At 44.4% G+C, this 15,509-nt stretch overlaps 1 protein-coding gene across 1 annotated transcript in view; it reads left to right on the top strand.

The window, feature by feature from the left end:
• The window catches only part of pkd1l1 (polycystin 1 like 1, transient receptor potential channel interacting), a 119,781-nt gene that overhangs the window by 87,181 nt on the left and 17,091 nt on the right, over positions 1 to 15,509 (top strand). Inside the window, exons 43-47 of the mRNA XM_078200424.1 lie at positions 308 to 431; positions 5,213 to 5,388; positions 10,030 to 10,264; positions 11,043 to 11,147; positions 14,575 to 14,715. Coding sequence (XP_078056550.1) covers positions 308 to 431; positions 5,213 to 5,388; positions 10,030 to 10,264; positions 11,043 to 11,147; positions 14,575 to 14,715 — 781 coding nt within the window. The remainder of the gene's footprint in view (positions 1 to 307; positions 432 to 5,212; positions 5,389 to 10,029; positions 10,265 to 11,042; positions 11,148 to 14,574; positions 14,716 to 15,509) is intronic.

The following is a 15,509-nucleotide window of genomic DNA, read 5'->3' as shown; positions in this document are numbered from 1 at the left end:
AAGCCAATCAATGGAATGCTGCCCTGGGTAGGGTGCAAGTTCTTGGATGTTTTTGAAGCTGCACCCATCTAGGCAAGTGGAGAATATGCCATCCTATTCCTCACTTGTGCCTTGGAGGTGGTGGGGAGGTTGGACAGTCAGGAGATGAACCACTCACCATATCCCTGCACCATCAATGATATAGAAATTTGGCTATTAGTTTACAGTCGGAAAAAAATAGAATATGCTTGGAGAAAAAATGTAATTCTAAAAGACAATTTATGCCAATTTACTTTACACTTGAGATTGATTTTGTTTTCCTATCTAGGAATGAAAAATTTCCTTTCATAAATGTGAAAACAGCTGATGATTGGTGGAACTGGAGTTTTAGTGTCTTGTTACATGGCCTGTACTGGGACACATGGTATAACAATGCTGCAGCAAAAAGCCAGGTAACTTGTACCCAGAATAATAACATCCATTTAAATTTTCTTCAACTTTTCAGAACAAACAATTTTCCATGGTAGAATATGTTTCCTGTTACACAGCAAGCTGTTTCATTGTACATTTATTGTTTATTCACTTCATTTCAAGTCAGGTTAATTTAGGATTTTGAAGAGACTGAAATAAATACAATAAAACTATATATTGTACTCCAGTCTTAACTATAGCTGTTAATTGCATAATTAATGTATTTGACTGCAAGTGAACATCTTCACTTCACTTTTACTAACCACTTACTCCAATTTGGGATCTGAGGGAGTCAGAGCCTATCCTGACAGACATTAGGGGCACGATTTTACCATTGCGTCCGGGCGCGAAAACATTGTAATGTCGGGTGTGAGGCCATTAACGCGATCTGTGCCCGCGTCTGCGCAGATTGCCACTTCACCGAAACCCGGGAATGGCAACGATTCGATTCGCGCCCAAACGGGCGCAACGGTGATTTAAATGTATTTGCATGCATTTAAATTGAATTAATGAACTGCCCGCTCAACTTTATCAGCATTTCCCCCTTTACCACTGCGTTTGCCAATCCAGACCGGCGCCGTAATGAACCTGCTGAATAAAAGTCTGAATCGGGCGCATCAGCTGCTGAAGAGTGAGTTCAGCGCTTCCAACGGCTCTCTGACTCAGATCAGTGGGGGGGGGGGGGGGGGGGGGGGCTGGTGGCGGGTCAGATCATTCTCTGGTTGGTGGGGGGAGGGAAGTGAGGCCAGATCGTTGTGTGGTTGTGGTTGGGGGGATGGGGAGGAGGAGGTGGGTCAGATGGCAGGGGGAGGGAGAGGGTTGATGGTTGTCTGATGGTAGGTTGGGGGGGGGGGAGGGCTGATCGTTGTCTGTTGGGAAGGGAGGAGGAGGCGGGTCAGATGTTCCGTTGGGGGGGGGGGGTGAGTGAGGCCAGACCATTCTCGGGGGGGGGGTGGGGTTGGGAGGCGGGAGTGAGGCCAGATCGTTGTCTGCGGGGGTGGGGGGAAGGAGGGAGGCAGGTAAGATGTATCTCTGGTGGCGGGGGGGAGGCCCGATCGTTCACTGGTTGGGGGGGGGCGACAGATGGATCTCTGGTGGGGGGGGGCAGATGGATCTTTGGGGGGGAGGGCAGGGGGATCCGCTGCCACTCTGCGGGCGATCAGTGGGGGGAAGGGGGGGCAGGGGTGGCGATCAGTCTGGATAGTGGGGGGGTGGATAAGGGGGACAGTGATGTGTGTGGATAGTGGGGGGGTGGATAAGGGGGACAGTGATGTGTGTGGATAGTGGGGGGGTGGAGTGGATAAGGAGGATAGTGATGTGTGTGGGTAGTGGGGGGGGGGTGGATAAGGAGGATAGTGATGTGTGTGTGCACCATCGCTCCCGTTTTTCGCTCCCAGGCCGCTTTCTCCGCTTTCTGTGGCTCGGGAGTGATTTGACACGGGCGCGCATCTTAAAAAATTTTTCTAACTGCGCATGCGCAGTTCAGAGCTCCGATCGTTTTGGCCGCGCTAAGCCCCGCCCACAGCGCAAATGGGACTGGCGATTTTTTTTTTCAGGCTGAGTGTGCATGGGGGCACCTGAAAGCAGATTTCTAAGTCAGATCTGGATTATGTCCAGATTCAGCACTTAGAATGAAAATGGTAAAATCGGGCCCTAGATGTTAGGCAGGATACACCCAGTACAGAACGCCAATCCATCACATGGCACACACTCACACATGCAGGCAGGCTAAGGGAATCATGGCCAATCCACCTAACGTGCACATCTTTGGACTGTGGGAACAAACTGGAGCACTCAGTGAAAGCCCAAGCAGACACAGGGAGAGCGTGCAAACTCCACACAGATAGACACCCAAGGAGGGAATCAAACCTGGGTCCCTGGAGTTGTGAGGCAGCAGCTGTACCACCATGCTGCCCTTGCAAGTGAACATGTGAATGCATTCACATGTTAAAAATTGGGTGTACAATTTGAATTAGTGTGGAACCATATTCCAGCATGGGTAATCATCATCTCCATATTTATAGTGCAATTATATCAGACAGAAGTGATGCTGTGTTGTTTTAAAACATGAATTCTGTCATTTATTGTGCTTAGCACTCTTCTTTGAAGATATTTCAAGTGCTAATTGATGTTTCAATTACAACCTGTAGGCCGGTCCAGTCCAAGGAAAATGCCATTTGATTGGTGCACCATCACTCAGAAAAATCCAAGTCACCAATAACTCCTCCTGTAATGTAAGTGCTTTCACCCCACCATTAATTTCCAACCTCTTCTATTGTCTGCTAATGACTTCTATACAAGCCTCAGAATACCACCCAAGCAGGTCTGTTCTAAACTAAATCATTAGAAAAATGAGGGTAAATGGGTGGCACAGTGGTTAGCACTGCTCCCTCACAGTGCCAGGGATATAGAAACATAGAATATAGGAGTAGGCCGTTTGGCCCTTCAAGCCTGCTCCGCCATTCATTATGACCACGGCTGATCACCCTGCTGAATAGCCTGATCCCGCCTTTCCCCCATATCCTTTGATCCCTCTTGCCCCAAGACCTATATCTAACTACATCTTGAAAACATACAGGAGGCAATTCTCCCAGCCTGCTGCTGTAGCAACGCATTGGGCCAATCCACGTGTCTCTGGCTCCAAGGTTTTTGGAATCAACAGCACCATGCCGGAAATTGGCGTGGAGCTGATTTCCATATTTAAATTTCAATTTAAATCCCATTAGTGGGCCTGGGACTGAAATCTCCGAGCCTGCTAGTGTTTCCCCCCCAGCAGGAGTGGTCCACTCCAGCAGGGTTTACTCCTGCTCCCCACTAACAGGGAATAGGTGGCCCGACACCTGCTGGAGGGAACAGTGGCCATGGAGGCCTCCGCCAGGTGGTCAGGGGTAAAAGGGTATTGCCCAAGGGGCACCTTGAAACTGCCCATTGGGTATCAGGCATTGCCAAGGGGGTGGTCCTATTGGAAGCGGGGCCCATAGGGGGCAATCGGTGGGGGGGTCCTGCTTCCACTCTGCACCGTGATCGCGGGCAGAGAGAGAGAAGGAGGTGAAAGGGGCTGGCCATCCGGGTGCTGGAGGAGGGGGGGTGTCGATCTGCTGGGGAGGAGGGTCAGGGAGATCGGGGCTTGCGGGGTCGGGGGACATATCAGGGCTTGTCCGGAGAGGTCCGGGAGGTCAACGATCGGGGGTGGGAGGTTCGGAGGGGCAGCAATGCGAGATCACAGGGCTCGCCAGTGATCAGGCTGGCCAGCGATTGAGAGGCTGGCAGAGCGGGGCCACACTGCGCATGCGCAATCTCGGCGCTGACAGATCGAGGCATGCGCAGTGGCCCACTCAGCACTATGTTGCCAGCCACTCCAGCAGGAATAGGCCCTGCCCACTGATGTTCAGAGTGAATGACGCTAGCACTCTGCAGTGCTCAGAGTATGGGAGATTCATTCTGAAAATCACGCTAAAAAAACCAGTGGGAATTACTCCAGTTTTCACGCGAATTCGGCACTTAGAATATTTTTGGGAGAATCGCCCCACAATGTTTTTGCCTCAACTACTTTCTGTGGTCATGAGATCCAGAGGCTGACCACTCTCTGGGTGAAGACATTTCTCCTCATCTCAGTCTTAAAAGGTTTATCCCTTATCCTCAGTCTAGGTTAAGTGAGTGGGAAAGCTTACAGGAGTTTCATGTGGGACCTTGTCCTCTTTGACAAGTAGAATAGAAAAGAAGCAGATTATTTAGATAGAAAGAGATTGTACTGGAACTCTGAGGTACAGAGGGTTCGTAGTGTCCTGGTAAAGGTATGCATGCAGGTGTAGCAAGTGATTAGGAAGACTAATAGAATGTTGTTGTTTATTGCAAGGGAAATGAAATATAAAGGAGGATTGTTTTGCTATAGCTGTACAAGGCATTGGTGAAACCATGGCTGCAATCCTAACAAAAAAATTCTAAGGAGGTGATCTTATCAAAAAACATTCTAAGTGCTGAATGAGCGTGAAAACGGGAGAGAATCATGCTCAGTTGTTGGGCAAGCTCCCAGACACAATTGTATGGCACTTAGGAAAAAAAGGAAGCCCAAGTATGATTCTCGCCAGCAAGGGGAGTGAGCGGAGTCTGTTCACCCTAGGAAGCCAGCTGCTGTGCTGCCACCCTGACAGATCACTGTCCCGGCCAATCACCGCCCCATTTGTTGCCCTAATTGCCTAAATGTTCTGTAGTAGCTTGGGACAGATGAGTGGCTTGCTAGGCCATTTCAGAGGACAGTAGAGAGTCGCCCACATTGTGGTGATTCTGCAGTCACATGTGGGCCAGATCAGGTGAGAGTGGCAGATTTCCTTTCCTGAAGAACAGCTTTTAATTCCAGAATAATTAATTTAATTCACAAATTGAATTTAAATTCTACCAGCTGCTTTGGCAAGATTTGAACCTTGTGGCGAGGTTTGATCCCATATCCCCAGAGTGATAGCCTGGGCCTTTGGATTACTAGTCCAGTGACGTGAACACTTTCTTCTCTATTTCCCAGATTCTGCTGTAGCACATTATCCATATCTGTGTGCTTTGAACAGAGTCACAGGACAATAATTGGGAATGGAAACTAATGTCCAAATTTTACTCTCATCCACCTCCCCCTCCCCTGCACTACTCCATAACCACTCAGGCTGTTTCTATCACCCGACTCAGAGCTGCTAATTTCAGCTGCACAACTTGTTGCCTTTCTAATTATGTGGTTGAGTGCCACTGTCTGTTAACCTGGTCTCTTTACTTTTAGATTCCAGAAGTATTCTCAGGGCTTATCCAGGACTGTAGGTCTGTAAACACCTCTATAATCCACCATGCAGTTCACTCAAACACAACAAAGCATGTAGGAACTGAACAATCCATCCAATGTGGCCGACTTAATTGCTACAAAGGAACGGGATCTGTTATTAACCTTGGTAGAACACGGTAAGAGATGCAGATGTTTTCATAGGTGGTTTTTAATACACTAACATTTTAATTCTTGATGATTTTTCACAGTAATTTAGTAATTCTGTCTTGTGAATGAAAGTCGTACCTATACCAGCTATGTTTATGATTTGATGCGTTTAATTTTCTTTCCAAATCCCTACCTCCTTGCAAATCTGCCAGCATCACTTCCTTCTCCGGAAGACATTGGGTAAAATTGATCCTCAGCAAAAGTACTTTGAGATATAACCCAGGTGGCATTCGTTGCAAAATCAACCTGTCCCAAGGTCAGGATCCTCGTTTTGAACAGACCCCATGAAAATTGTGTTTCCTCCTGCACGCTGCTTTTGTGTGCTGGTGCAGGTTTTGGAAGAATTAAAATGTCAGTAACAACATCTAATTTGTTGTAATCCCTTTGGGGATCCATAAACCAAAATAACCAAATTTCCAAAACAATGGCCAAATAAAAATATTATTAATAAGATTTCATTTTTTGCAACTTTTACTTTAACACAAATCAACATAAATTAAATGTAAAGTAACAGAAAATCACAGTCAGATGTAACTGTGAGTTTGTTTCACTGATTCTCCCGCACCTTATTTCATCTGCAGGGTCCCAGTTTCAGTCGTACAGTTATCTACGCAGAATTCCAGTCTTTTTCCTTCAAGGATTTATGACAATTCTCCACTGAAAGGAGCTTTTTCTTAATCAGGGTTGGTGTCATGAGTTAACCAATGTGATCTTCCTGTATGGAATACTTCTTTCTGGAATCTTCTCAACTTCATGGTGGCACAGTGGTTAACATTGCTGCCTCACAGCTCGAGGGACCTGGGTTTGATTCCCGGCTTGGATCTGTGTGGAGTTTGCACATTCTCCCCGTATCTCGTGAGGGTTTTCTCCGGCCACTCCGGTTTCCTCCCACAGTCCAAAGATGTGTGGGTTAGGTGGATTGGCCATGCTAAATTGCCCATAGTGTCCCAGGATGTGTAGATTAGAGGGCTTAGAGGAGTAAATGTGTGGGGTTGTGGGGATAGGGTTGGGTGGGATTTTTGTCAGTGCAGACTTGACGGGCCGAATGGCCTCCTTCTGCACTGTTGGGTTTCTATGATTTCTCTCGCGTCCTTCTGCTTTTACTTTCTATCCCTATCCATGTGCCTTTTGCCTCTAGATTTCCTGTCTTGCAGCTCTTCTTTGTGTCTGACCACACAGTTTCTGCATCTTAACTTCCTCCCTGTTGGTACTTCTTCGAGGTCAAGAGTTGCTGGTTCACATGGTTCAGTGTTTCTTATTCTCCAAGAAAATCACAATTGATTCCTTTACAATGCAATAAACTCTTGACATTACTTGTCAACACTTTGGATAAAATTTCAGATTCCCCAAAGCATCCTGAAGATATTTTCCTTAAAGTCGCTGCTTCCAGGTCAGAGGTTGTCATAGACAGTCATAGCTATGAATCCTTACATAATGCTTACTTTTGTTCTTGCACTGGTAGAGACCCATTCAATGTAACATCTCAGTCTTTTTTCCACTCAATAGATATAAATTAAGATGCCTTAGCCCTATCCATGATATTTAGCTAATTAAATGCCATTCGCCCGATGTGGGCCCATTCCCTCCCATCACATCTCAATTCAACTGCAATCATTTTTGCTTATCCAGAGTTCTGAAATTAATTGTGTAGATTCCTGACCTCATTTGACCTCCACACAGATGCATTTTTCTAAAGGACTTGTGTTCCATTCAACCTTTCAACTGATATTGCATTTGAGATTTTGTTTTGAGCTCATCTACTTAGATGTGAAATCTGAGAATTTCTTGTCTTCGTTGTTAACACATGAAGTAGAAGATGAGGTTATTGCCTTTTACCCCTCGTACCTGAGATGGAGAGTGAGAGTATATCATTCTTCAGACTGGATTCTGCAGGACACAATAAAAACATATAAAATAGGAGCAGAAGTAGACCATTCAGCCTCTTGAGTCTACTGCGCTATTTGATAAGATCATGGCTGATCTATAATGTTACTGGAGCAGGTGAAGTTATTCAGTTAGTAGCCGCCTTAATTACTTGCTTTATCTGCATGCTAACTTTTTGTAATGTCTTGCACTTGAACACCTAGATCCCTGTGCACCTCAGAATTCTGCAGCTGATCTCTTTTTAAGTAATAATCTGTTTTTTAATTCTTCCTGCCAAACTGGATAACTTCATATTTTCCCAAATTATACTCCATCTGCCAGATATTTGCCCTCTCACTCAATCTATCCATATCCCTCTGCAACCTCCTTACGTTCTCTTCACAACTTACTTTCTTATCCATCCTTGTGTCATCTGTAAATTTAGCTACCATGCCTTCACTCCCCTGGTCGATTCATTGATACAAGATATAAATTGGGAAAATTGAGGCCCTTGCACAGACCCCTGCGGAATTTTACTCCTCACATCCTGCTGATCAGAAAAATACCCACTTATGCCTACTCTCTGTTCTAACAGCCAGCCAATCTTCTGTCCTTGCCAATATGTTACCTTTACACCATGAGCTTTTATTTTCCGCAATAACCTTTGATGTGGCACCTTATCAAATGCATTTTGGAAATACAAGTACAACATAAGTAAAGTAAAGTTTATTTATTAGTCACAAGTAAAGCTTACATTAAAACTGCAATGAAGTTATTGTGACATGTCTTCAGGCTCCCCCTTATCCACAGTGCTTGTTACTCCTTCCAGTAAATTGGATGAGCTTGATTTCCCTTTGACAAAACCATGCTGACTCTTCTTGATTACCTTGAGTTTCTGTAAGTACCCAACCTCCTTAATGATTCATTCTAACACCTTCCTTACCACAGACGCCAAACTAACTGGCCTATAGTTTCCTGCTTTCTGCCTCCTTCCCTTCTTGAATAGAGAGATTATATTTGCTATTCTCCGGCCTGATGGAACCTTTCCAGAATCCCATGAATTTTGGAAAATTAACACCAATGCATCTAGTACCTCATTAGCCGCTTCTTTTACAACCATAGGGTGAGGTCCATCAGACCCAGAGACCTGTCAGCTCACAGGTCCATCAGTTTGTTCAGTAATGTTTCCCTAGCGATTGAAATTTAACCAAGTTCCCTCTCCCTTCCACCTCTTGATTTACAGCTATTACTGGAATATTTTTGTATCCTCTGTTTTGTATCACTGCTTTCTGTCAGTATGTAAGTTAGAAGGCAGGGATTGCCTGACGGTAAGAAATTAAATGCTGTCATCCTTCATGCCACACTCCAACATGGTGAGATTCAGACATGTGCATGTTATTGTTAACTGTCAACATCTGAACTAGAGATGTATTTTCACTGTTTACTATCTCTGCTTGACACCAAGAAAATAATTTGTCATTTACCGTCATGTTTGATCCGGAGCATTGGGCTATATTTCTGTTTGCTATTTGTGTCTTTGGTGGCATTGTGGAGAGTGGTCTAGAGTGGATCTAGACTTTGAATAAACATGAACTGGTTTACCTCTGGCATACGATTTGAGAATTGTGAAAGATAATCCAATTTTTGTGTCTGTGTGGAGTTTGCACATTCTCCTCGTGTCTGCGTGGGTTTCCTCCGGGTAATCCGGTTTCCTCCCACACTCCAAAGATGTGCAGGTTAGGTTGATTGGCTGTGCTAAAATTGCCCCTTAGTGTCCTGAGATACATAGGTTAGAGGGATTAGTAAGTAAATATGTAGGGATATGGGGGTAGGGCCTGGGTGGGATTGTGGTCGGTGCAGACTCAATGGGCCAAATGGCCTCTTTCTGCACTGTAGGGTTTCTATGTTCTATGTTAATTTTTGTCATAGAATCAGTAAAATATTTCCCTGGAAAACATCATCCTTGCCTTGGCAGATTACAGCTAAAGGAAAGATTACTTCGTTCTTATAATGTCTTGACTATTTTCTCCAGTTTTCCCTGACTATGTTGTGAACATATATGTAAGGGTAGAGAAGAAAAGTGGAACAATCAACACAGCTGAAGATGAAGTAAATGTGGCCAGTACCATTGAGGGCCATTTTTTCTGTGTTTTCAGAAGAGAGATTAAACTATGAAAATGATCCATTATTAATTGTAGTTGCTGTATTAAAAAATATTAACGTTTAATAGTAAAGCTTCTGCAATGTTGTAGAAGTATTGTCATTCACTGTAGTTGTCGACTGGATAATGCAATTGAAAATTATACTTTTTGTACATGAAGGATCATTTTAATGGTAGCAATTTCATTGAAATCTAAGAGGGGTGGCACGGTGGCACAGTGGTTAGCACTGCTGCCCCAGGGGCCCAGGTTCAATTCCTGGCTCAGGTCACCGACTGTGAGGAGTTTGCACATTCTCCCCATGTCTACGTGGGTTTCCTCCCACAGTCCAAAGATGTGTAGGTTAGGTTGATTGGCCATGCTAAATTGCCCATTAGTGTCAGGGGGTCTAGCTAGGGTAAATATGTGGGGCTCAGGGGATAGGGGCTGGGAGGGATTCTGGTCGGTGCAAACTTGATGGGCCGAATTGCCGCCTCTTGCAATGTAGATATTCTGTGGATTCTATGAACCTTGCCATTTAATTTTTCAAAAAGTGCAGAATGAAATAACAGGTATTCCACTATTCACACTCCTCTTTCAAAATTTTAGGCATGAGACTTACGCAACATTGCTAACACTGAAGGAAACTGAGTGGATTGACCAGTACACGAGAGCAGTGATGGTAGAGTTCACCCTCTACAATCCTCCCACCAACCTCTTCACCACAGTGTCGCTGCTGGCAGAGTTTCCACTATTAGGAGGTGTTCTTTCATCAACTCATATCGAGTCGGTCAGCATTTACCAGAAAAACTCTGTTGTGGATTATTTCGTCATGGCTTTTGAGGTGAGAATTTCAGGTCGTGAGTTTAAAAATATTGGTCACTGTTCTCTGGAGTATACATAAATACGTTTTTTTGCGATGTCAAACTCCAGTCAAGTGAAATAGAAATGTAATTCATATGAACATATGGGGTGGCACAGGTTCGATTCCCAGCTTGGGTCACTGTCTGTGTGGAGTTTGCACGTTTTCCCAGTGTCTGCGTGGGTTTCCTCCGGGTGTTCCAGTTTCCTCCCACAGTCTAAAGATGTGGTGGATTGGTTAGGTGGATTGGCCATGCTAAATTGACCCTTAGTGTGTCGAGGGGCTAATGAATGGGATTATGGGGATAGGGCCTGGGTGGGATTGTGATCGGTGCAGACTCGATGGGCTGAATGCCCTCCTTCTGCACTGTCAGATTCTATGATTCAATGAACAACTGACAAATGTTCTTTTTCAGTTTTGTAATTTTAAATCTATTTTTTGAAGTTTTTTTCACTTTTAGCATAAACCAATCTTAAGGCTTCTTTTTACTCATTGATGCCAGAATTATATATAGTTCTGCACTGTGTAACCCACATCGATATTGAATTGAGTTCCCAACCAATTAGTCTTGAGTTTGATTACAACCATTTCAAGAAGTGAAATCAGCTTTCCATCGAGTATGGAAATTTCGCAAACATGATGCACGACATAAACAGTTTAAAATATTGGCGAACAAATTTCATGTGATTTTAAATGTTTGTACATTGAATAGGTATGCATGAACATTTTACATTCATACCATTGTCATTGTGCTTTGCAGCTTTTGTTCCTGACCCTTATTCTACTTCACCTGTACTTCCAGGTGTGCAAGATGACTCAGAGAGGCGTACTGAGTTACTGGCAGGAGCCATGGAACTGGTTGGAGGTCAGAAAACTATTGTAGTAAATTGGTTTGCTTTAACTAAATTAAGGCTTTTATTTTCCTTTGTGTATAAACAGATAGGGAATATGCTCAGTCAATTCAAACAAGTACAGAAAATAATTGTCTGGGTTGGGAACTGAAATAGGGGTGGCATGGTGGCACAGTGGTTAGCACTGCTGCCTCACAGCGCCAGGGACACGGGTTCAATTCCCGACTTGGGTGACTGTCTGTGTGGAGTTTGCACGTTCTCCCCATGTCTGTGTGGGTTTCCTCGGAGTGCTCCGGTTTTCTCCCACAGTCTAAAGATGTGCAAGTTAGGTGGATTGGCCATGCTAAATTGTCCCTTAGTGTCAGGGGGATTAGCCAGGGTGAATGCATGGGGTAATGGGGATAGGACCTGGGTGGGATTGTGGTTGGTGCAGACTCGATGGCCAAATGGCCTCCTCCTGCACTGTAGGATTCTATGGTTCTATAGAAAGGGGAGCAGTGACTTTCATCATGGTGACATCTCATGCATGTTGCGCTCTGATGCCATTTCACAAATCATGATGTGCTTTATGTTTGCAAAGAACGCAAAGGAATAATTTGTAAGTACTTGGGGCTGGATTTTGGCCCTTCAGATGGGTAGCAGGAGGCAAGGCTCGCCCACCTCAAGAGAAAGTGATGGAATTTTCATTGTGGGTTGGGTGGGGATGTGGGAGGTGCATGCTCAGGTGCAGGCTGGCCAGCTAACCCAGGAAAAGGTTCAGTGGCAGCTGTCGGGTGGACTTATTGTGTATTCTTGGCTGCGAGCACAGAAATCTATTAGTCTGTTGAAACACCTGAAACCCAGAAAAAAATCTTGCTTGATTGACAGCTCTGAATCTCTGATCTGTGCTGCCAAATAAACAATAGTTATTTACACAAGATAAAGTTAAAATCACCATAGTCCCAGATGACCACAGGCTGTTCTCCCCTTTGAGGGGAAGAGTTGAGTGGTAATTTAACCTGAGGATCACCACACTTCAGGCAAGGAACAAGGTTGAGAAGGGCGGGTCTTCATGAATAATCTAGCTGGTATGGAAATTGAACCCATGCTGTTAGTGTTCCTCTGCATCACAGTCCAACTGTCCAGCCAACTGAGCTAAACCAATTTACACAAGATAAGAGGTTTCAAGTGCGTGCAGTTTCAACTACTGATACTTTTAAGATCTGGATGATCTACACTTTTATTGGGCTGACATGTATTGCCATGGGGGACATGAAGGGCCATGGGGTTTAGTTTGAAGGGCATACCTTGACATAAGGGGCCATGGGAGTGTTTTGGCGGTGGGGGGGCATACTTTGTCATGGAGTGAGTGAAATGAGAAGGACCTTTTAAACTTGCCTTTCAAAAGGTTCCCTCATGCAGACTATGGTTTAGGACACATCTGAGGTGAACTACAACTCTTTGAAAAGCTGGCCGGCAGCATTAAAATTGCGGTGATTGAGGATACATGTATTCCCACAATGGGGTAGGCCAGATTAGGAGTGCAAGGTGCAAGCTTGTGACCCAAACAAGCCTGTACACTTAAAAGGCAGTGTTGAAAATTGGAAGCCCCTGGAATGGGGTTGTGAGTCCTGGAATTGGGCCACGTCCACCATTTTTAAAGAGCTCCTGGGTTATCCTGACTCAGTGAAAATACAGCTCTTAATGTCTGGTTGATTAGCAGTTTCATAGAAACCCCACAGTGCAGAAGGAGGCCATTCGGCCCATCGAGTCTGCACCGACAACAATCCCACCCAGGCCCTATTCTCGTAACTCCACATACTTACCCCACTAATCCCTCTAATCTACACATCCCGGGACACTAAGGGACAATTTAGCATGGCCAATCAACCGAACCCTGACATCTTCGGACTGTGGGAGGAAACCGGAGCACCCAGAGGAAACCCAAGCAGACATGGGGAGAACGCGGAAACTTCTGCCTTGCAGAACGTGCAGACAGTGACCGAAACCGAGAATTTAACCCGGGTCCCTGGTACTGTGAGGCAGAAGTGCTAACCACTGTGCCACCCATCATCAATATATTTGTGCCTGGGCAACTAACCATCAGGCCTTCACATTGGAAATCAGTGCCAGAGTCCTGTGTTCTCATCAGTGTTTTTTGTATTTGTCATTCTGCCATGTCGTCTGGATGGAAATTCCTTAGCTCACGATAGGTTTGCAAAATCAGGGATTTCTATAGCAGTTTCAGATGGGTGAAGGGAGAATTATGGAAAAGAACAGTGCCAGCATGAATTATTATTAGTATGAATTGGGAAGGGGAACTCGGAATGTGTCACTGTCATTACAAGATTCAAATAAAGAATCTCAAGTTTTTTTCAGATTTGGTAAGAGAGTGTATCACTACAAGATTGTCAGCAATTTCTCCACAAAAAAATGAGGAAATTCACACTAGATATGTGCCAGGCAGTGCTCATCAACAAGAGGGAATCTAACCATTCCCCATGACATTCAATAGCATTACCATCACTCAATCCCTTACTATTAATGTCCTGATGGTAACCATTGACCAGAAACTGAACTAGACCAGCCATATGTTCTATATAAATACTGTGATTACAACAGCAGCTCAGACGCTGAGAATTCTCTGGTGAGTAACTCACCTCCTGAAGCCTATCCATCATCTACAAGGCGCAAACAAAAATGATTAAATATTTTGCACTTGCCTGGATGAACGCGGCTCCAACAATACTCAAGAAGCCCAATGCCTTCCAAGACAAAGCAGATTGCTTGATTGACACATCATCAACTTAAATGGTCACTCCCTCTACCACCGATGCACAGTAGCAGCAGTGTGTACCATCTAGAAGATGCATTGCAGCAGCTCACCGAGACTCCTTTGACAACACTTTCCAAAAACAAGATTTCTAAGGGTAGTATATGTATGGGAACACCACCACTTGTTAGATCCCTTCCTGGTCACACACCATCCTGAACTATATCGCTGTTCCTTTGCTGGATCAAGATCCTGGAACTCTCTCCCTTTACAGCACTATGGGTGTACTTGCACCAGATGAATTGCTATGAGAATTGTTTTGTTTCAGTGCTTATGTGTATTGGTTTAAGAAAGTGGCTTACCACTACCTTCTCAAGAGGGAGGGCTGGACAAAAAATGCTTTGCAGCTCTGAAGAAGAATCATATGGACTCGAAACATTAATTCTTTTTGTCTGCACAGATGCTGAGGAACCTGTTGAGTTTTTCCAGCATTTTCTGTTTTTATTTTTGTCAGATTTCTTGTTAGTTTTATTGGTTGAATTATGTGCATTGGTTGTTTGTCTCCTGCAGACTTCACTGAGCCAGTAATTGGATTTAAATATAATACATAAGTAAAACTATTTCATGTGAAATATACATTTGTGTGTGAGGTGTACCATTTACAGTCTGTGTGTCCTATTCTTCTCTAGATCGGCTTTATCACGATCAGTCTCTTTTATTATGTATATTACGTGTTTCACTTCGTATTGGCTCTGGACGTTATTGACCAACTTCACAGTGGATATTTCAAAGCATTTGTAGATATGAGCTTGATTTCTGCATGGATTCAGGTGAGGAGCAGGAAACAGCACGAGGGCTTTGCTGTGGGAAAGGCAACTCTGAGAATTGTGTTTTGTGTCAGTGCTTATGTGTATTGGTGCTCGGCAACTATGTTTCAGAACCGCATACATAGATAATAAGCCTAAAACCCTCCTTCATTTTATCTGCAAAGATGTTCAATGAAAGCACTCCAGCATGACTTTCCTTATACACAGGGTAATTTTAAATTAATGGTCAGAGAACCATGCACAGCTGCATCTGATTTTTTTTTTAACATGCGCTGCTGAAAATGTGCATTGTTGTCTGTTGGAAATTAGATGCAAGACTGAAGTGAAAACAGAGAACGTTCACTCAGCAGGTCAGACATCATCTGCAGAGAGGGAAACCGAGTTAAAGGTCGATGAACTTTCTTCAGATCTGAAAGAGGTTAAAGCTGTAACAGTTTTTGAGCAACTACAGAGGCAGGGAAATAAGGGAATGTCTGTGGTGTGGCGGAAAGACACTCTATCATAGACCTGGATTCCACCACCTCCCCCACTACCGCCCCCACATCCCCACCCCATTCAACCTCATGGCCTTCCTCCTCTCTGTCTCTGTTCCAGATCTGATGAATATTCATCAACCTGAAATGTTAAATGTTTCTGTCTGCTGTCGGACTGTCTGCATTTAGAGCATTTTCTGTTTTTATTTCAGATTTCCAGCAGCACAATGTTTTACTTTGGCAAGATTGAAGTATTTGTTTACCAAGTTCACGTCATATATCGGGTCTTTACTAAGAATGTGGTGTAGATGTGAAGTATGCAAG

The sequence above is a fragment of the Mustelus asterias genome, chromosome 2, assembly GCF_964213995.1.
Source record: "Mustelus asterias chromosome 2, sMusAst1.hap1.1, whole genome shotgun sequence".
Lineage (NCBI taxonomy): Eukaryota > Metazoa > Chordata > Chondrichthyes > Carcharhiniformes > Triakidae > Mustelus > Mustelus asterias.
This window is presented reverse-complemented; position numbering and strand designations above follow the sequence as displayed.